This window comes from Nematolebias whitei, chromosome 20 (genome assembly GCF_014905685.2).
Source record: "Nematolebias whitei isolate Nwh7 chromosome 20, NemWhi1, whole genome shotgun sequence".
Taxonomy (NCBI): domain Eukaryota; kingdom Metazoa; phylum Chordata; class Actinopteri; order Cyprinodontiformes; family Rivulidae; genus Nematolebias; species Nematolebias whitei.
The window spans coordinates 28913480-28935895 of NC_056517.1; the positions used below are offsets into that span (position 1 = coordinate 28913480).

Below are 22416 nucleotides of genomic sequence, written 5' to 3' on the forward strand. Positions count from 1 at the left end.
AATAAAAAAAAAAAGAAAGAAGCTTAAATTACCAGAAGGAAGTGGATAGAGTTTTTATTTTTCTGAATTGGGCAGAAAAAAGTTTAAATGAGTGCAAAAAGGGGGAATTTGCTGATAAAACTGCTAAATAGTAGCTGAAATAGCAGAAAATGCTGAAAATTGCAGAAATAAGCTGAAAGTAGTTGGACAAAATGTTTAAATTTGCACAAGGAAGCTGAAAGAAGCTGAGCTCGAACAAAATGTGATAGGAGCAGTAAAAGGTTGTAAACATATGTAAAGATTTGAAGGATGTAAAATAAGATCAATTTATTTTCAATGAGGGGGAAAAAATAGCATAAAAGGCTAAATATTTCTAAAAAGCTAAAGTTGCTGCAGCAGTACCCAAAGTCATAACAGGATTGTCCTGAACGTTTTGATATACGATTTGTTGAAATAGCACAAAAATTGTGGAACGAGAAAGATGACAAAAAAAAAAACATACAGAAGAGAAATGGATCACAATAGTGTGAATGCTTTATAAACATTCACACTATTGTGATCATACATATTCTCCATGTTAAAAATAATTAGCTAGTGGCCATATTTGGCCTGCAACTTATTTCATCATGATGACAAAGCACTAAATTATTTAAAAAAGTATGTGATGGTCTAAAGCAAGAGCTTGCTCTAGCCCAGGTCAGAAAGACATGATGATGGAAGTGCCTTAGCCAATCAGACAGCTTGCTCACAGCATGTGATCATATGCAAGCACTCTTAAATTATTGGAGTGTCTTGCTGCAGTTATGGCTTGTTTGCTCAGAAGGAGGATCCAGAGTAAGACTTATGAATAATATACTTTATTTTTTACTAAACTGGTAAGCAGGCTGATGTCGAACCCTAATACTAAACAGCTGTACTTAGAAACTACACTTTTTTTTAAACTGCTTATTAAGTGAAATTTTAGCCTACAGATGTAAAGTTTTAATGTTCACAGTGTCTTTTCAACCCAGAAATGCTCCCTGGTTTTGAGCTGTTTTGGCATGGCAGGGCATAGAAATATCTCCACAGCATGGCAAACATCTTCTAATTACGGCAGCAGAAACTGAAGCAAATACAACAAATACATCATAATTACCAAACAGATGGCGAATCAAAGCCTTATTAAACATTCAAATGAGTCTAATGATGATAAAGTATTTATGCTGAAATTCACCCAAAAAGGTCAAATGATTTGGAGTCACACTGCTTAGATGATTGTGATCTTAGACACTGTGGTTCAATCTCTCCTAGCAAATATTATTATTTTACTTTGTAAATCTATTATTTTGATAACTGAGGCTACATCCTCCTGTTGCAGTTCATCAAAATTCACTTGCATGACGTTTGTGCACGAATATGAACAGAATGTTACCTTGCGTTAGCGTATATGCTAAGATCTTTATTCTTAGTGTTACAGTGTGGTGACGGGTTGAAGAAAGCTGCACAATAATCTCAAGAAAATGCACTTCCTCTGTTTGAAATAGCATGACTCAAATTCTGTCCCTGTGGGTTTTAGTGGATGTCTCTCAAAAAGGTGAGTTCAGTCGGTGACGAGTTTTGTGGAACTTTACATTTGTTCAAATGTCACAATTCAGAACAGATATTTCTTGAAAAGCCCCATGCCTGCAGCACACACGCTCTTATTTTGAAGTTCAGCTCTATAGGTTTGAGCTTGAATGGATTTGTCAGAGTAGAGGTGGGTTCTGAGTCAAGATTAGAGCTCAGCTGATTTGGGTGGAAAGCATGTGACACGGTTGAACTTTTAGAAATCAGAGCTTCTACAGTTTAGAATAAAAAATTACTACAGGAAACACTTGAAAACTACTTATGTAAAATTTGCAGCTTAAGGTCATTAAAACATGGAAGCTAAGAAAAAAAAGACTAGACAAGATTAAATAGTTCACAATATTTCTTTGAGAACAACCCTTGTTAGTCAATATGAACATCTGTTGTAGAAATCTCATGCTTTTTAGAGATTTTTTTTTTTTTTTATTGACAGGTTGCTAATTTAAATGCTACAAAACACAAGTGGCATATTAGAACCTTACTTAAGACTTTTGTCCACTTAGAAGCAAGAACTTGTTCCGGAGGAACTACAACTTATTTAAATATAACTTTTTCAGAGATGCAACGATCCGATAGTCGTATCGTTATCAATAGAGATTTTTTTGATACGGTATCGTGACAATGTGATTGATCCATAAGGACAGGAGCTGATTGTTGTTTATTTTAAATATCTGCCAAACAAGCTAGTGAAGCTATTGTTTTTTCCTCTTAATTCAGCTCCTTTATTATTTATTTTACATTATATTTAGAATTCCTGAACCATTTGAAAGGTTTGTTGAAGTTTATTTTTTCATGTTCGACCAAAGTTGTCAGCCTATTGTTTTGTCAGTTTCACTTTCTTTATTATTATTTATTTTACATTTGATGTTATACTCATAATTGCACTGACTGACCAAATTAAGTTACGTTGGTTTTACATGTTTTACCAAGCTTGTGAAGCTATCTGTTCGTGTGTTTAAGTGCAATGTACTGGTGCAGAGTTTTCAATAAATTTTGTAGGTCAGTACATTTATGTCTGCATTTTAAAAATATATATATTTTAATTTAATTCAGCACTTTTTTTTTTCTGTATCAGATCAGTATCGGATCGGTATAGGCCGACACTAAACCTCAGAAATCGGTACTGTAAGTGAAAAAAGTGGATTGGTGCGTCCCTACTTTATATACTGCAGCACCTGTTTGGCGTCTTGACACTGTTTTTGTGGTCAATACAAACTAATTGCTAAAATATGTGTAACCACAACAAAATGAAGTTTGACATTCTTGTCTATCAGGAATCAGACTTCTGCGAATGTTAAGTTGTATTACAAAGAAAATGTATTTAAAAACGGACTTTTGTCTAATAAAAAGTTCTGCTATTAGCTGTTTTTTTCAAAAGCAGAAGAGAAGAGGACAGGATGAGGTCAGTGGGTAGTGGGCTTCTTGCGCTTCATCAAGCCAGATGATCAGACAAGAGCTGGCCTTCCTAGAGTCTGGTATGCTCTACCCTGTGGAGTGACGTCTATAAACTCACCCTCACTGAGGTGCTGTTTCCATGGCAGACGTTGCCACAGCTATCGTTTAATTACCCCAAACAATAAAACTCAACATCAAGAGCCTCTGTTTAGCTGGGATAAAGAGGAACAAGGCCATCTTAAGTTGTTTCGGCTCCCGCTGCGAGGCTGGCTGGCTGGCTGCTCAAGCGTCGCTTGGCGAGCGCAGCGCCCGAGCCCAGCTGCCAGGCGGCTGCCAAGAGGTTTGTGATTTGAGAGGATCTGAGCGAGCCGGGCATGCCACCTGGGCATAGTCCGTTGCAGTGGGACAGCGTTGGTGTAGGGGGGCTGAGCGGAGCAACAAAGAACACATTTTACAGTAAAATGAAAATGGGCAAGTCAATGTATCTTAGGTCGTCTTGCATAACCGAGTATGTTAGATGAAAACAGGTTTTTAGGGGGATTTCATCTAAGCATAAGAACAAAGAAAACATTTAGCTCAAAAGTTGAAATGCAAAACTAAACTATTGTATTTCCTGTGAAAATACAGTGTGAATGCTTATGGCAGAAGAACTTGCTGAAAAACTGCTGAAATTAGCTAAAAACATGCTGAATTGTAGCTGAATTGAAAGAACAAGAACAAGCCTAAATTAGCAGAAAGCAGAAAGAACACATATTTGCTGAAATAGGTTTAAATAAATAGAAGAGAGCAAAAAAAAAATTAGGAAATTAGCTTAAAAAAAAAGGCTAAAATTAGCAACAAAAAAATTCTAAAAAGTAGCCGAAAAGGGAGAAAGAAGCTAATAAACATAAGAGAAGGAAGTGTAAAGAGTTGAAATGAGAAAAAAAAAAGTGGAATTAGCTGAAAAATCTAAAAATTGCATACAAACAGCTAAATAGTAGTTGAAATAGCAGGAAAAAGTTGAAACTAGCTGAAAAAAGCTGAAAGGAGCATAAAAAGCTGAAATTAGCAGAAGGACGTTAATTGGGCTGAAAGTAGCAGAAATGGGGGAGTGGTGGTGCAGAGGTTAGAAGGTGGGCCTGTGATCGGAAGATCGCCAGTTCACGCCCCGGTACAGACAACATCAACAAAATGTGGGTGGGGTAGGTGAAGCACCCACACTTGCCCCCACCCTCATTCGCCCCACTCTGGGCCCAAGAGCAAGGCCCTTAACCCCCATCTGCTCCCTAAATAGGTCTCTCTTGAAAATGAGTTCTCGTGGCTCAATGAGACTACCTGTATAAATAAAGGCTAAATGAAAAAAAAAAGACAAGAAAATTACCAAGAAAAACTTGATTTTATCTGAAAGCAGCTGAAAATAGCTAAAAATTTAAAAAATGTAGCTGAAAAATAAGCTTAAATTAGCATAAGAAAACAGAAAGAGCATGTTTGCTGAAAGAAGCAGAAATGAGCACAAAAAGGAGAAATAATCAGAAAAAAAGCTGAAATAAGCAAAAATAAATAAAAAGCCAGCTGAAAAGTGGGTAAAAAAAAAAATCAGAAAGAAGCTTACATTACCAGAAGGAAGTGGAGAGAGCACATTTTTGCCGACTTACGCTGAAAAAAAGTTTAAATGAGTGCAAAAAAAAAAGAAAAAAAAATGGAATTAGCTGAAAAATAATAACATTAGTATAAAAAGAGCTAAATAGTAGCTGAAATAGAAGAAAAGGCTGAAACATGCAAAAATAAGCTGAAAGGAGCATAACAAGCAGAAATTAGCAGAAAGAAACTGAAAGGAAGACAAAACGCCTAAAAAAACTCAGCTGAAATTAGCTGAAAAAAGGTTTAAATTTGCACAAAGAAGCTGAAAGATGCTGAACCAGAACAAAATGTGAAAAGAGCAGCAAAAAGTTGTAAACGGATCTAAAGATATGAAGGATGTAAAATGAGCTCAATTAATTTTCTATGAGAAAAAAATGGCAGAAAAGGCTAAATATTTCAAAAAGCTAAAGCTGAACCAATACCAAAAGTCACAGCAGGATTGTCCTGAAAGAGCTGAACGTTTTGATTAATGATTTGTAGAAATTGCTTAAAAACTGCAGAATGAGAGTCGCACCAAAAAATGTACAGAAGAAAAATGGTGTCAACGCTTAATGAGCGTTCATACAACAATCGGATCAATTTCAAATGGATTTGTAAATTTTTTAGAGATGTGGTCTCCTCTTCTTGCTCCTCTCACTTGGTAATTGCAGCACTGCCACATGTGAGCTGTTATTACCTCTGCACAGTCATTAGCTCTGTACTGATTTAAGCTGCAGCTTGCAGGGAACACAATGAAAACCGGCGCTGTCACATTCTCTGTAATAACAGTGACGATCACAGGCAGCAAGTCACCCAGCCCTTCTTGCCAGTCTGCATTCATCATGAGAGGCCAGGCCAAAGACAGGACTGAAACCCCATAATAAAACAAACACCAATCTATCCTGATGGTCCTCTTCTCAGGTAATTAAACCCTTTAGTAAATAACAGGAGTAATTCAATTCTATGTATATGATTAGGAAACTCAGATGGTGTGCACTTACCACCGCCGAGCAACTTCATAACCAGCCACAGCTCATCCTTTACGACAAAGGATGTGTAGTAAGACACAATATTGGGGTGGTGGCACTGGCTCATGGCCTGAATTTCTTTCTGTTGGAGAAAAAAAAATTACATGAAAAGTTAAAAAAAAAAACCCAACAATTATTCAAAACTGCTCTAATATTTGTGCGACAATGGACAAGTTGGTGATCACATGTCTCAGAAGAAACACGCCATTTTTGGATATTTAATGAAGCAGCAAGAAAACATATATGAGCAGTAAATTATGTTTAAATAAAATTGGCAATCAACAGAAAAGTACATTTTCCTAAAAAGGAAAACAAAGAAAATTATTTTATTTTTATTAGACTCATTCCACAGTGTATGAGAAAAGCTAGAGGGGGAAACAAAACCCGTGTCTTCGAAGCTGCTGCAAAGCTTGAAATCTTAATGACGTCAGTAGTAAAAAAGAATTAGGCTAGGTCAATGTAATGCACAGCTATGCAAAAGCAAAAAAAGAAAGAAAAACCATCAGTGCTCAGCTCTTTGTGTAGCTTTCAAGCTTTCTTTCTGTGTGTGGGTTGTGTGTGCTTGGAAACCGGGAGCGCTGAGGTAATGCTGGCACAGATATCACCAAACCCAAAGCCATTTGAGGATAAAGAAGCTTCCTATGAGAAAAGAAATCCAGCCGCCTTTTAAAGGGAAAACCACATAACCACAGAAATGTCTCTTTTGCTTATGTTTTTGAATAGCTGACAAATTAATGAATATGTGGCTGGCTGGCAGCACGGTGGCGCAACTGGTAGAGCTGCTGCCTCTCAGCGAGCAGGTCCCTGGTTCAAACCCCGGTCCAGGGGCCTTTCTGGGTGGAGTTTGCATGTTCTCTCCGTGCATGCGTGGGTTTTCTCCGGGTACTCCGGTTTCCTCCCACAGACCAAAAACATGCATGTTAGGCTGATGGGTAACTCAAAATTGTCCCTAGGTGTGAGTGAGAGAGTGAATGTTTGTTTGTCTCGTTTGTCTCTATGTGGCCCTGTGATGGACTTGCGACCCGTCCAGGGTGTACCCCGCCCCTCGCACAGTGATTGCTGGACATGGGCACCAGCGACCCCCGTGACCCAAAATGGAATAAGCGGGTAAAGAAAATGGATGGATGGATGGATGTGGCTGGCTACAAATTAATGACAATATTTCTATTTGCTGATTTATAAAGGACATAAAAACTGCAGTATATGAAACTGAGGATAAAAATATTAGCGTAATTTAATAAAACAGGTAAATAAAATAGTGGAATGACCCCACAGAAAACTCACAAAAAATATCTGAATCCTCACTAAGAGGAGGCACTGAACATTCACCATCACCTTTTTAAACTGATCCAGGAACCCAACGACATGCGTAACTAGAGAAATTGCATTTCCTGCAAAAATGCAGTGTGAATGCTTATTGCTGAAGAACATGATGAAAAACAGCTGCAATTAGCTGAAAAAACATTCTTAAATGTAGCTGAAATGGAAGAACAAGCCTAAATTAGCAGAAGAAAGCAAAAAGAACAAATATTTGCTGAATTAGTTTTAAATAAGCAGAAATCAGCACAAAAAATATATAATTATCAGAAGCTAAAAAAAAAAAAAAAAGATGAAATTGGCAAAAACAAACAAACAAAAAAAAAATTGCTGAAAAGTTGCTGCAAAGGCAGGAAGAAGCTTAAACTACCCAAAGGAAGTGGAAAGAGCTGAAGAGCTACAAAAATGTGGAATTGGCTGAAAAAGCTAACATTGGCATCAAAAGAGCTAAATAGTAGCAGAAAGAGCAGGAAAACGGAAACTAGCAGATAAAAGCTAAAAGGAGCATAACAAGCTGAAATGGACATAAAGAAGTTAATTAGACAGAAAGTAGCAGAAATTAACATGAAAAACTTGAATGTATCTGAAAACACCTAAAATGAGCTAAAAAGTTAGTTGAAAAGGTAGAACAAGCTTAACTTAGCAGAAGAAAGCAGAAAGAAAATGTTTGCCAAATTAGGCTGAAAGAAGCAGAAATGAGCACAAAAAAAATAAATAAATAAAAATTATCTGAAAAAAGCTGAAATTAGCAAACAAACAGCTGAAAAGTAACGGTAGCTAAACATTCTGAAAGAAGCTTAAATTACCAGAAGCGCAGAGAGCACATTTTTCGGCTGAAAAAGGTTGAAAGGAGTGCAAAAAATATGGAATTAGCTGAAAAAGCTTAAATTAGCATAAAACAGCTATATAGCAGCTGAAGTAGCAGAAAAAGCTGAAACATGCAGAAATAAGCTGCAAGGAGCATAACAAGCTGAAATAAGAAGAAAGAAGTTAGAAGAAGCACAAAAATGTAGTTAGCAGAAAGAATCTGAAAGGAGCACAAAACAGCTGAAAGAAGCTGGAAAGTTTAAATCTGCACAAGGAAGCTGAAAGAAGTTGAAGCAGCTTACATCTAACGATGTAAAATTAGCTCAATTCATGTTCCATGAGAAGAAAGTGGCAGAAAAGGCTAAATATTCCAAAAAGCTAAAGTTGCAACAATACCAAAAGTCATAGCACCCTTTGAACGAGCTGAACGTTTTGACATAGGATTCGCTGAAATAGCTAAAAAATTGTGGAACGAGAAAGATGCAGAAGAACGTACGGAAGAAAAACGGATCACAATGTGAATGCTTCATAAGCATGAATACAAATATTATAGGTGTCAGTGTAATGACTCTATATACGGTAATCCTGATCGGTGCACAAAATGCACATTTTACATCTGTAGCTAAAGGACTTGTTAAAGATTTCAGTCAATAAATGTCCTGGGTAAAACAGCATATAATCCAAGCCAGATATTCCATCAGCATAAATGCTTACTTTACACACTGTGCATTAACAGCAGAGTGACTCAGCCGCAGAGTCATCGATACTGAGCTGTGGCTCTCAGTCTCTGCCATCAAGAAGAAATGCTGAAGCCCTTTGGCATAGGACTTCATATTGCATAAGACATTTGACAAAAGAAGATTAAGAGCATGAACTGAGTCATAATAAGGGTGGATAACAAAACTCTGCATTAAACAAAGTGATTGGACCACAGCGGGTACAGACATGTTTAAACACACAGAGACGTGAAGAGGACCGTTCTGAGAAGTTTCAGGAGAGGAGTTTCAAAGAGTCTTACCCATAATGCACCATCTGAATGCAATCTTTTGATTAAATTTTGAGCAACATAAGTCTTGATCTACTACTCATTTGTCTCGCTCACAGTAAAACCAAAAGCAAACAAAACAAAAAAAACATGCTGCAGCAAAGATTTTGAAGATTATGACATAACTTCAAACCATTTCAACCCTTTCCAAAAGTGTAACCCTTAACAGGACTCTTGTAAAAAGTCAAAGATATCATTCTACATCTTCCCAACGGTCTTTCTTGCAGCTTTTGTCTGATGGGTGGGTGCTGTAATGACTTCTAACACAAGCATTCAGTGCAACTTGTAATTTAATTCATGCAACTTGAAAAGTAGACCTGACACGCCTCTGTCGCTACACTTAATGTATTTTACTAGCGATATTTATTACTCTATTACCCTTACTTTTATTACTCTAATGCAACCCTTTTTGCGCTAAGTGGAAAAGGAGCGGCAATATTTTAGGAGAAATATTATAAAGACAAAATGACACCGCATTCAGGTTTCATTTGAATTTTCCTTTCAGGCCATGTCCGCTAACATTTAAAAGGCACAACTGAGGAGAAGTGTGAAATTGAGAGTTTAATTTAGAGTGAGCAGCAAAAGAGCCCCGTAGACTTTCAAGAGAGGTTCTACTGAAGAGAAAATTCAAAGTTAATGGTTTGTCTCTTCAGCTATGAAAGGTGGGCCTGTGCTGTAACGTGCTGTCCACAATGATACTGGTATAATGTTCTGTATGTGGGAAACTAAGAGTTGTTGTGTGAAAGCTTATGAAGCATTCACACTATTGTGATCCATTTTTCTTCTGTACGTTTTTCGGCATCTTTCTCTTTCCACAATTTTTGTGCTACTTCAACAATTCATATCAAAACGTTCAGCTCTTTCAGGACAATCGTACTATGACTTTTGGTATTGGTGCAACTTTAGCTTTTTGAAGTATTTATTTCTGCCACATTTTTTCCCCTCATAGAAAATGAATTGAGCTCATTTTCCATCCTTCAAACTTTTAGATCTGTTTACAATCATTTACTGCTCCTTTCACATTTTGTTCTGCTTCTTTCAGCTTCCTTGGGCAAATTTAAACTTCTTTCGGCTACTATAAGCCAATTTCAGCTGTTTTGTGCTCCTTTCAGATTCTTTCTGCTAATTTCAGCAAGTTTCAGCTTTTCCTGCTATTTCAGCTACAATACTATTTAGCTGTTTTAATGCTGATTTTAGCTTTTTCAGCTAATTCCACATTGTTTGGACAAACTTCAATTTTTTTCTGCCTAATTCAGCAAAAATGTGCTCTCTACTTCTTTCTGGTAATTTTAACTTGTTCTGCTTTTTTTTTTTTTTTAGCTACTTTTCATCTGATTTTTGCTCATTTCAGCTTTTTCCAGATAATTTCCACTTTTTGTGCTGATTTCTGCTACTTTCAGCCTAATTTGGCAAACATGTTCTTTCGGCTTTCTTCTGCCAATTTAAGCATGTTTGGCCTGATCAGCTAGCTTTTTAGTATTTTCTAGCTAATTTAGGCTGTTTTCAGATAAATCCCAAGTTTTTTGTGGTGATTTCTGCTACTTTCAGCCTAATTTAATTCTTTGTGATAATTTAAGCTTGTTATACTCCTTTCAGCTTAATCATGCTAGTTTCAGCTTTTTCTTAATTTTCAGCTACTATTTAGCAGTTTTTATGCTAATCTTAGCCTTTGCAGCTAATTCCACATTTTTTAGTTCATTTCAGCTCTTTCCACTTCATTCTGGTAGTTTAAGCTTCTTTCTGCCTTTCAGCTACGTTTTAGCCAGTTTTGCTATTTTCATCTTTTTTTAGCCAATTTCCTAATTTTTGTGATAATTTCTACTTATTTAAACCTATTTCCACAAATATGTGTCGTTTCTGCTTTCTTATGCTAATTTAGGCTTGTTCTTCCATTTCAGCTACATTTCAGCATGTTTTAAGCTAATTTCAGCTGTCTCTCAGTAAGTTCTTCTGAAATAAGCAATTATACTGCATTTTCACAGGAAATGAAATGATGACGCAATGTCAAGAGTGGGTCCACACCATTTATTGAGAGTTGCACGGTGGATCAGGTTAGCGCAGTTGCCTCAAACGAATAAGGTCCTAAATTAACTAAGTTTATTTAATTCAAAATGCACAGTCACCTAATAAATAGAAAAGGACATGTTTGTTTCCCCCCCTCAAACTTCTAAGTCCAAACCGTTAACAAGTGATGTCAACATCCATTAAAAAAAAAAAAACAATGACTGAAGAAATGAAGGAGCAAAACACAGAAGATAAATGATCAGAACAGAGAAGCAAGTTGCTCTTTACTCATGTCATGGTGACATTTTAATGTGGAATCACTCATTTTCGTAAAAAGAACTGAAACTGCCTCCCTGAACTACCGGTACTCCTCATCGCTCATTAAATGTTCTGGTGGTACATTGAATCCTTTAGCACTATCCACACTCTGGATTTGGAGTCAGATTAGATTTGATTTCAAGTTTTTAATCTCCCTTCACTAGGATGCAGCTAATAAATCATTAATTTCCCCCTGCTTTCATCAATGTCTTCTATCATGTGTTGCATGACTGAAGCGCTAAAATGATCAGAGAACTCAACAAATAGTGTTTTCACAAGTTTTAAACCTCTGCATCAAATTTAGATTTACTTGCTTCTCATTTATTTCCTTACTTTCAAATTAGACAGAGCCTTTTCTCATTTTTGGGTTTCCCCACACTCCTTATTGATCAACTATGACCTTCTGACCCTCGGACCTAATCAGAAATCACTGGTGGCTGAACATACAGTGCACGTACAGCTCGAGTATTGTTCTGTAATCAAAAGTAGACGAGCTGGGGAGCTTGGTATTGAGCTGACAAAACAACTGAGATAAATCTGAACTTCGTATATGCTTTAAACCTTGCATTAGATTACAATTGATACTGTTTGTTTTTTTCAAAGTCTGATGTACAAGACTTGACCAATGTAGCAGGTGTCACGTCTTACCTTACAATTTAAGCAATACGTTTTTCTTTTGCCCCAGATTTCAATTTTATTTATGGTTTTATGGACTCTGAAAGAAATGAATCCTTCCATAGCTATATTTGTGATTCCATCTGCCCCTTTCAACATATCCTCCACACGGTGTGAATTACTTGCTTTGACATCTCTCTTGGTGAAATGTTGTATTTTACTCCTCTGGAAGACAACAAACCCCACAACTGTCTGTTTTTGGACTAGGATGTCAAGTTGCTTATTACTGTAGCAAATAAATATCCCATTAAAGGCTGGCCTGCTAAGTTTTATTTTAGATAAAACTCCTTCTTCTACCATATTTTAAGTACTATTAGTTTTGTCCCAACTCTTTAACAGTGTTTTTATTTATTTTTTAATCCTAGTGCTGTTCATTGTCACTGTTCATTTTACTTATCAGGAATGGAGAGACTATTGGTTCTGAGTGTTCAATAATAATAAAAAAAAAGAAATTACTTGATGTACTTCTAATATGAACCAGTATGCCCCTTCTCTTGAAAAACTAAAACACATTAATTTATTAAAATAAGACACTGAATTTGAATAAATGTTGCACCCTTATACTGCAAAGCTCTTTGAATCCATTTAGCCCACAAACAAAAGTTTTTAATAAAGTGGATCAGTTCTTACCACTTGTATTTTTAAAAGGAGGTCTGATCTATTTCAAAATGGCCATGTCTGAGAACTGAGCTAAAAAATAAAATAAAAGGCCTATTGTAACAAATTGAATAGAGCACTAGTTCACACACTTGTGCCGCTGAATCGCAAGGATGGCACACACACAGAGAGGCCTCTATAAAAGCAAAGTTACATCACTGTTGGGTGCTCAGAGCATCACACACACACACACACACACACAAATGTACACATAGTGACTCAATCCCACTGCAGCATGCACAAACAAGAAAAAAAACCAAAAGGTTTATCTTCAAAATATAGTATGCAATGACAACTGCTGCAGAATTATAATAAAAATAAGTATTACATTAATATTTAAGTTATGACTGTTACTAATAATACTACTAATAATAATGTGTTATGTGTTGTCATCATTGTATGTCCCATACAATGGCGAAATTGTCTCTCTGCATTTAACTCATCCACCCCCAGGTGGAGCAGTGAGCAGCTATTGAAAGTGCCTGGGGAGCAATTGGGGATAGGGTGTACTGCTCAGAGACAACACGAGATGTGCAATGACTGGAAATCGAACCTGGGACTTTCGTGTCCCGAGTCGGCTGCCCTGCCTCTACCCCATATTGTCTTGCAATACTGCAAGACAATATTTATAATACGTCAGACTTGATTTTTAGAAAAGTCTCCAAAACATTTGATCTATTGACTATTTAGTCTCTGAAAAATGCACTGTATACTCCTGTTCCCAGATTAAACAATACTGTGACCTGGATATGTGAAGATTCATTTTCTGGCAACCAAGGCTCCTACAGACAAGTTTAAAGATCTTCAAACTCATTTATAACTTGTTGCAGCCAAGTTTCAGAATGACATTTTCGAGAGGCAACCTGGCTTTAATTTAATGCTTCCTAGCCATTTATGTCGGCACCCAGCAGGTTGAGGGATTATGGGAGGAAACCGAATGCAGGAAATCCAGTCGTGGAGCATTTCACATGACCTCTTGAACAGAAAATCTGTTGAATCCTGATTCATCTTGCAGATTTCAGGAGGTGGGGAAAGGTATATTATTGCCAGTGAGTAAGTAGTGCGCAAGCTGCCAGTTTTCTCTGGCCATGATCTTTCACAGCAAATTCAAAAGTGTTACTTTTTCAGAGTTAGAGTATGTAGGGGTTTGTTTTTTACACTGTGGAGTTCATTAAGAGCTACATACACTTCCGATGTTGGTCAGTGTACTCCTATTAGTGTCAGTTATTTTGTAGTGTTAGTGTAGCGTTTATGTTGAACTCATTAACACTCAGGGTATGTATTTGTGATAGAGTCTTCACGGTTTGCATTTTAAGTAACACATGTCAGCATGTAGGGGGTGTATCTGTTGTGACATACTCTGAATGTGCATGCACCAAACAAGCAGATGGCAGTTTCGGCAGGGTGCTAAGACGACGTCTTTTCAGACAACAGAAACACAAGTAAGTAAAGCCCCCAGTATATTCCCGTGTATGTCCGCGTACGTACGCGGAGGGTTGAGACTTCATACTTGAGCGTCCACCCTGAGCGGCTGCAGAGCAGCTCCGCAGACAAGGGGCGTTTACCTTCGGGACAAATCGAGGTCGCCGATTGGTCATTTGTTGACGTGCCTACTGGAGTGATTGACAGGTCGGGGAAAAAAAAAAAAAACGAGAGCTGGCAGCCCCAGCTGCGGTGGTGTTCTGTGTTTTTATATGTTGTTAATAAAAAGTTCTATTTAAAAAAATTTAAAAAAAACTAGGGAGCGCTGGCCCTGCAGCCCACACATCAGATCAGCCCAACAGGAAATCTCCAGACCCTCCCGTAGCCACGCTGGGACCAATTTTAATTCGCTCGTGGCAAATTCCTTCATTTTGCACCATTTCAGTCATGGCATCAATGGAGGAGGAAGAGATCGCTTGCCTCTTGGCAAAAAAAAACAAAAACAAAGGCCAGATCAGGGATGAAGAAGGGGAATTTAATACATTGGTGTCGAATACAAAACAGTCTGTCGCCGGGCAGTTTATTGAGCAACACCGCATATGCGTACAGGGTTGTAAAAATTGAGCTTTGCACGGACATGCCCTGCAGAGGTACGAGCGTACCTCCGCGTACAGACGTACGCAGGCAGGAGTATACTGGAGGCTTAAATTGGCATTTATTTATGTACGTTTATATATGCTTAATTTTGACCAAATGTTAGTGGCATCAGCTGACAGTAGTTATGTAAACATACCGCTAGAGAGATCTTTTTTTTTTTTTTTTTTTTTCTGATGGCCTCCCTTCTCCCCTTACAGCCATCCTCTCCACACCATTATTATGAAATATTTATTATAGTGACATTCTAGTGTAGGTTTTTTTTTTTTTTTTTTTTTTTTTAATAGGATAGGAAGAAAGAAAAGACTAAGTAAGACTCCAAAATATAAGAAATATATACAAATAGAGCACACGTCAAAACACCCGGCCACTGTCTGTTCACCTGCAAAGAACATGACAAAACACAGCAACAAAATACATATGTATAAAGAACTTAAAATATTCATGGCTTTGCAGTAAGTTTCCATAAATATATATACCCATACCTACGCCTATATACATACATACATAAATACACATGAATATACACTCACATACATATCTATATATCTACATATAAAGCCTACATAAACATCCCTGCTTCTATTTGTGTGTGGTTGTGAGCATGCATAAGTGTATAAGGCTTCTCTAATAGAACATTTATTAGTAACTGTGAATCCGCTAGAGAGATCTAAATGTCATTTTAAAGAAGATGTACCAATTTATCCATGGTAGTTGAAGATTTTACTAAGGAGATAGTTAGACAAGACACCATTACTCTTCCCACAGTTTTTCTCAAAAACTGCACTTCCAGTTGTTCCCTCTTCGAAAACTAGCACGGCTACTAATTAGCATTCCCGCCTAGTAGCTTTTTGACTTGTAGTGGAACTTGCACAGCTTAAATATTTAAGAGTACATATTAGTCATAGCCAACACAATCATGCAATGAAAGCCACAATCCTCCATTAGCCCGCATCCTCCACATTTAAAAAAAAAAAAAACTAGCCCTGGGGTGCCCAATCGCCATATACAAATGCAAATGTTGATTGTAAATGTATAATGGGTAGATCGCATGGCATTAAAAAAAAATAAAGTCAGCCCATCATCCATCCTCACTGTGAAACTTTGGACTCAGAGAAAATGCAATATTTATTTTCTGCAGGTTTCCTTCACAGACCTCCGGAACAGCACATTTAAGGAGTTGAAACACATCAATCACCTGTTTGGTCTAAAATATATGAGGAAAGTTTGTATGCTAATGTGTTCTAGGAAAAAAGTAGACCAACCAATTGCCACACTGAGTAATGCATCTTTTTCCCACATTTATTAGCCATAAAAAGACCATGATTTAAATTAAAGAGCTTATCAATAAACCAACAAAAATAAACAAACCCCCTAGAGCAAGAAACACAAACAGGTCTCTGATTATTTCTATGTACTTCTATGTGAAACAGGATATTCATATGCCACACAGTAATTGAGGTAATGATCTGCAGAGGAAGACTGCATCCAGAGAATAAAAACACAGCACTACAGTGAGAAAGATGTCCCACAGTGGTCTAATAGTTTCCTGGCTGCAAGAGGAGGTCTCCTTTAGAGAACAACAAGAACAGTGTTTGAAGTGACAGGACAGAGTGGATGACAGCCCTGAGAAAACAGGCAATGAAAAGCAGAAGTGACACTAACTTCATGGCACATGAAAAGAATACAGAAACCATAAATAAAATCTTGTGCTGCAAATGGAGTTGCTGCATTTGACTCCATGTCAATTATTCACACGTCCTTTATATTGTGCTTTTTTTTTCTCCCCCCAGAAGCATTTCACAGCTTACCAGGAGTTCATCCATACTCGTCTGGCACTTCTCTAGGTTGATGCGTTTGATGGCCACTTTCTCCTTGCGTGGTACACAGTAGGCTGCTTGGACCACTGCAGTCGCTCCACTTCCTAAAACACAAAAACAACACAGCAGTGCATAATTACACTTCTTTAAACACTCAGGGTAGCATGAGAAAGGTGGTTCCTCCCTTCAGGAATCTTTTGCAACCTCTCAGATGTCCTCAGGTCAAAAAAGATACTGTTTACACTGGGTGGGCCATGGTGTTCTTTTACATTTGTATAACCCTCGTAAACTTCTAACAGATAGTGCCCAAAGCACCTAAAATTATATTTTTCATGGAAATATGTAACAGCTCTCCTTCAAAATGTATTACTAACATTCAAATCTGTTCTATGATCTCTAACCAGTTATGCATTTTTGCTTTTAAAGAAGAAAAAAAAAACATACTAAATTCGGTCTAAAAAATGAACATGAGAAGCTATCCAAGTTTAGGCTCGGATGTCAAATAGGAGTTCACATTTAGACAAAATTAGCTATTTTGTAAAAACAAAGCACAAGTTAGAAATTGAGAGTATACTGACAGTTTATGTCTGGATAGGCCTGTCACGAGAACAAATTTTACTGGGCGATTAATTGTCTCAGAAATTATTGTGATAAACGATAGAATTGTTTGAAATTTGACGATAATTAGTAATTAGTGTCAAATTTAAAAAGAAATGTTGATTTTTTTTTAATGTAGTACCTTTTTTTACCACTGGATGGCAGTGAAGTGACTGTTTGAACCAAAGGATGGATAGTGAGAGAGCGAGCAGCGTGTCTCTTTAAGAAAAATGGGCGAGAGGCCCCTTGACGTGACGTGGGCTCTCGTTAGGTTTTTTCAGTTTTCAAAATGGTGGACGCGCAGTGTGATTTGAGCTCTTTAGCATAGCATTTGTCACACAAAGCTTTTTATAAAAAAAATAAATAAATAAAAAAGCAGTAAACAAGTTCTCAGCGTCTTTTTGCAGAGAAAAACAGCTTTTTTGATTAAGGCACGCATTTCAACCGTAAATTTTGGAGCTTTGACAACACAGAGGTTTTTCCCTCCCGAGGTTGGCCTGTTAGCTTAGCTCGTAGCTTAGCTGCTTTTAACGATCCAAAAATGCCATTTTGGACGGTTAATAATAATAATAATAATAATAATAATAATGTCATCACAATGTCAGCACTGTATGTTTCCATACAATGGCGAAATTAGTCTCTGCATTTAACCCATCCACCACCAGGTGGTGCAGTGGGCAGCTATTGAAAGCATACAGATTTTAAAGAGAAAGGGGGAGGTCAGTGAAGAGTACCGGAGTTGAGCCTTTTGTCATCCAGTAGAAAAAGAGACACGAAGAAACTATAAAGCTGATAAATGAAAATGAGGTTGATGATTTTAATTTATCATTCGATTTATTGTTTATCGCAACAGGCCTATGTCTGGAACAAACTGAATTCCTGATAAGAGTAAATCTTCATGCACATTTTACTTCCCAAAGGTCTGCCTTTTTCATGGATCACTCTCGGTCAGAATGTCTGTACAGTCGATGTAGCCATCAGTGCGTCTGATGGATTAATGCCAACATGTTTTAGTCAAGTCAAGTCAACTTTATTTATAGAGCACATTTAAAACAGAACCTGTTATCAAAGTGCTTAACAACAACAACAACAACAACAACAACAACAACAACAACAACGACAATCAATGAGAGTAAAATTAAAGAGAAAAAATACAATACACTAATAATAATAACTGAAGAATTAATAAAAAGCATTTAAAACATAGGGTCACAGATAAAAAATAAAAAAAACTAGATCAATTTACACTGTGTGAAATGCCTGCGAGAACAGATGAGTTTTTAGCAGAGATTTGAAGTGATGAAGGGAGGTGGCCTGCCTGATGTTGGGGGGCAGGTTGTTCCAGAGTCTGGGGCCCATGACTGAAAACGCCCAATCTCCTCTGAGCTTCAGTCTTGTTTTTGGAACAGCCAAAAGCAGCTGTTCGGATGATCTCAGGGCCCGAGAGGGAACGTATGGTTCCAGAAGATCAAAGAGGTAAAGGGGTGCGAGGCCATTTAGGCATTTGAAGGTCAACAGAAGAATTTTAAAGACTATCCTAGTACGAACAGGGAGCAAGTGAAGGGAGAACAGAACAGGTGTAATATGTTCAGACCTACGAGTTCTGGTCAAAAGCCGAGCAGCAGCATTCTGAACGAGCTGAAGACGTGAGATGGAGGCCTGGCTGATCCCAGCATAGAGTGCATTGCAATAGTTCAATCAGGTCGTGACAAGGGCGTGGACTATTTTCTCAAGGTCGGGTCTGGACAACACTGGCCTGAGCTTAGCTACCTGTCTTAGCTGGAAGAAGCTTTTCTGCAGAACAGAGTTAATTTGTTTGTCAAACTTGAAGTCAGAGTCTAAAACCATCCTGAGATTTTTACCAGACTGCTGAGATATGGCTGAAGAGAGTCCAGGTTGACAGGATCAGTGGCGGCAGTTGAGCTAGGGCTAAAGACAACGACTTCAGTCTTCTCATCATTAAAACTTAAGAAATTTGAAGCCATCCAGGCTTTAATGTCGTCAAAAGTAGGCAGGATGAGTCACTGAGCCCAGATATCTAAATCAAAAGACATCTGTTTGCATTTTAGCGTGTCGTATGTGTTAAAACACGGTTCATCTGACTCGCATTTGGTTCCGTGTTCTTCAAACACCATAGTCCCCAAACCAAAAATAAATCTAGAGTACATATGAATGATTACCATATGCGCATTTAACTTGATATCTGTAAAACTGAAGGAGTTAGTTTTTTTTCTCCCACCTAGCTGTGGTGGCCATCTTGAGCTACATTTAATTTCAATCCATAGACGTATGTATACCCAGTGATTATTTCCTGAAAGTGTCATTAAAATCCACCCAGCAATTCATGAGATATTTTTCAACAAACAGTTGAGTCTAAATAGCTCAAAATGACAGTTTTGATTCACAAGCAAAAAGAACAGATGACAATCTGATAAAAACTTCCAGTAAATCTTTCAAGAGTGAGGCAATCTCTATTTAACCACCATCTGATAATGAAGTTAAGAGCTTGTAAATCCTCCCAATGCGAAGAACGCCTGTAGTTCCTGCACCGTGTGAGCCCATTTAACTTCCCCCTCACTGCTCTTTTGTAGCGTCGTGAGGCCATTTCCACAAGCTCGCTGGTGTAAACGTGACACTGAGCAGCGGTGGGAGCACACTTTCTGTGGAAATGGGCTTCGCAGAGTGACAGAGTTGGTCAGCTTTTCCTAACCTCTCCTGATCTTGTGTTAGCTACGGCCAAACATTAACAAAGACCTCATTGTTTGGAGTTTTCCTTTGGTCAGAACAGCACCGGGCAACGAGGAGTTTCTAAAATTAGTTCTATATAAATAAGTAAAACACTGATTTTAATTACAATGTAAAGCTCCCTGTGGGCACATCCACTTTACCCAGTTATTTATATATTTTCTTATTATCTTTTCAGGCTATGTGACACCACCAGGGAATAAGACAGAATAAATATATATTTTAAGATCCAAAGAAACACAAACTGAAGATAAAGATTACATGATTGTTGTTTCAAAAGATTTAATAAAGAATGTTATTGTTATTTTAATAATGATAATAAATAAAATGCTATGTGTTGTCATCATTCCCATACAAGGACGAAATTGGCTCTCGGCATTTAACCCATTGCACCTGGATGCACTCAGGTGGAGCGGTGGGCGGCTGTGGGCACCCGGGGAGCAATATGGGATTGGGTGTCCTGCTCAGAGACGCCACGAGGTGTGCAATGACCGGGGATCGAGCCCAGGACCTTCGGGTCCCGAGTCGGCTGCCCTGCCCCATCTCGGCCCCCTTTTCCTTACTTTTAAAAAGCAATTTGAAAAAGCAACTTCCGAATGGGAGTGAACCCCATAAACAGTAACTTTTAATAACATTTCACAGACGTGATACAACTCAACGATCCTCCCACCTAACCGTTTCCATGTCTGCTGTGGAGTTTTTTTTTATTCTTTCATACAAACAAACCAAGAGGTTAGAGGCTGGGGAGAACTTGCTCAGAAGAACAGCATCTTGAGGCAGGAAGAAAATGGACCATGGTGGTTCATGGTGAACTATGCGACATAGTTTAAAATGTAAATTAACAAGTGTTTATACACTATATAATGAATCATAAATAAGCCAACGTGGTGAAACAAATAATGTTGATATAAAGACAAATTTTAGAATTTATACTTCTTTCTACTCAATTCAAACAATGAGTTATGTTGTAAACATTGTATAATTTACAGTACAATATATTTTTAGTAATATTGCACTTTTGTTGCTTTTTATTTTTTCATATGTTCCAGAAAAACTAAACTAAGGTTAAGAGTGTTGGGTTCAATGAAAGCAAGGTTTTGGGGTAAAATACTGTCTGTGCTTGTAGAAAGCAAAGTTTATTTTCAGTAAAACTGTTAGTAATTTAATGTCTAAGCTGTATTCAATTAATTTCAGTTCATTTATATAGCACCAAGTCACAACAGAAGTCATCTCAGGACACTGCACAGAAAACATTCATATAGAAAAAGTAATTTAATAACATTATTTATCTGAGGAGCAGACTGCTTTGAGTTTAATTTCACTGCAGATTCTCATCTTGAGCAAGCATGAAGACAACAGTGGAAAGGAAAAACTCCCTCATGAGGAAGAAACCTTTAGCAGAACCAGCGGCCAGCTGCTTCGACCAGCTGGGTTTAAGAAGAACAGGAAGGAGGAACACAATGGCAGGTTGAGAATCACATGTTAAAATAGAAATAATATCAAATGAAAACCGATCAATTGAAACAATTCTTTTTAAGAAATTAGGTCAATTTGTTCTCCAGTAATCTAAGCCTATGGCAGCATAACAAGCCAACCCCAACTATAGGATTTATCAAAAAGGAAAAAGTCTTAAGCCCAGTCTTAAAACTGGACAAAGTGTCAGCCTCATGGACAGAAACGGGAAGTTTTTTTCCACAAGAGAGGAGCCTGATAACTGAAAGATCTTCCTCCCATTCTGCTTTTGGAAACTCTAGGAACCACAAGTAAGCCTGCAGTCTGAGAGCGAAGTGCTCTATTAGGAAAATATGGAACAATAAGATCTGTAATATAAGATGGAGCTAGGGTGTTGAGGACTTTGTAGGTTAGAAGTAAGATTTTGAGTTCAATTCTGGACTTGACAGGGAGCCAATGGAGAGAAGCTAAAACTGGAGAGATATAATCTCTCCTAACTCCAGTTAAAACTCTGGCAGCAGCATTTTGGATTCACTAAAGATGTTTTAGAGAAGTATTTGGACACCCAGATAAACCATTGCAATAGTCCAGTCTAGACGTTACAAATGCATGAACCAGTTTTTCTGCATAATTTTTAGATGTTACGTGTTTTATTACCTGATTAGATGATTTATTACCTGACACACAAATTAAAACTAATTCTTCAGCCTTTATGTTAGATATCCTTCTTTTCTCAAATGCATAAAGATAAGAAATGGTTTATTTTGGAAGTAAATGACTATATTCAGTCATATTAAGTTATTCCATTAGGCAAACTGTAATGAAAATGGAGCAGATGCCTGCGGAGAATATAGTGTAATGACATAAAACTTTTAGCAAATCAAAAAATTCTTCCTATATATTAGGTTTCATTTTTTGCAAAGCGCAAGTGGCATTTTAAAACGGTCATTAATACAACCAATGTAGTTTTTTTTTTTTTTTTTTTGAAAGACAAGAAATATCCTAAAAACATCTGGAAAAAGATTTAAAAGAACAAAAGTCAACTTGTATGAATGATTGTTTATATTTCCTGTAAATATCAATCTAATACCCTATAAAGTAGATAAATAAAATCGTATTTTTTTATATTCAAGCTTGAATTCATCTTATTTTCTCGTGTGCATCAACCTGTTGCGGCTTCAGATTGTTGCAGATGTTACGAACAAACGTGAACAATTCCATCGTGGAAGCGTTGCAACAACAATCCTGATCTTTTTAAAATGCAGCCAATGTTTTCTGTAAGCATGTTTCCTCTAAA

At 37.4% G+C, this 22416-nt stretch overlaps 1 protein-coding gene across 1 annotated transcript in view; it reads right to left on the bottom strand.

Moving 5' to 3' along the window:
- Positions 1–22416, bottom strand: part of oxsr1b (oxidative stress responsive kinase 1b) — a 64695-nt gene that overhangs the window by 35266 nt on the left and 7013 nt on the right. Inside the window, exons 2-3 of the mRNA XM_037694294.1 lie at positions 16317–16429; positions 5580–5688 (exon numbers count right to left, since the gene is read on the bottom strand). Of these exons, the coding sequence (XP_037550222.1) occupies positions 5580–5688; positions 16317–16429 (222 nt within the window). The remainder of the gene's footprint in view (positions 1–5579; positions 5689–16316; positions 16430–22416) is intronic.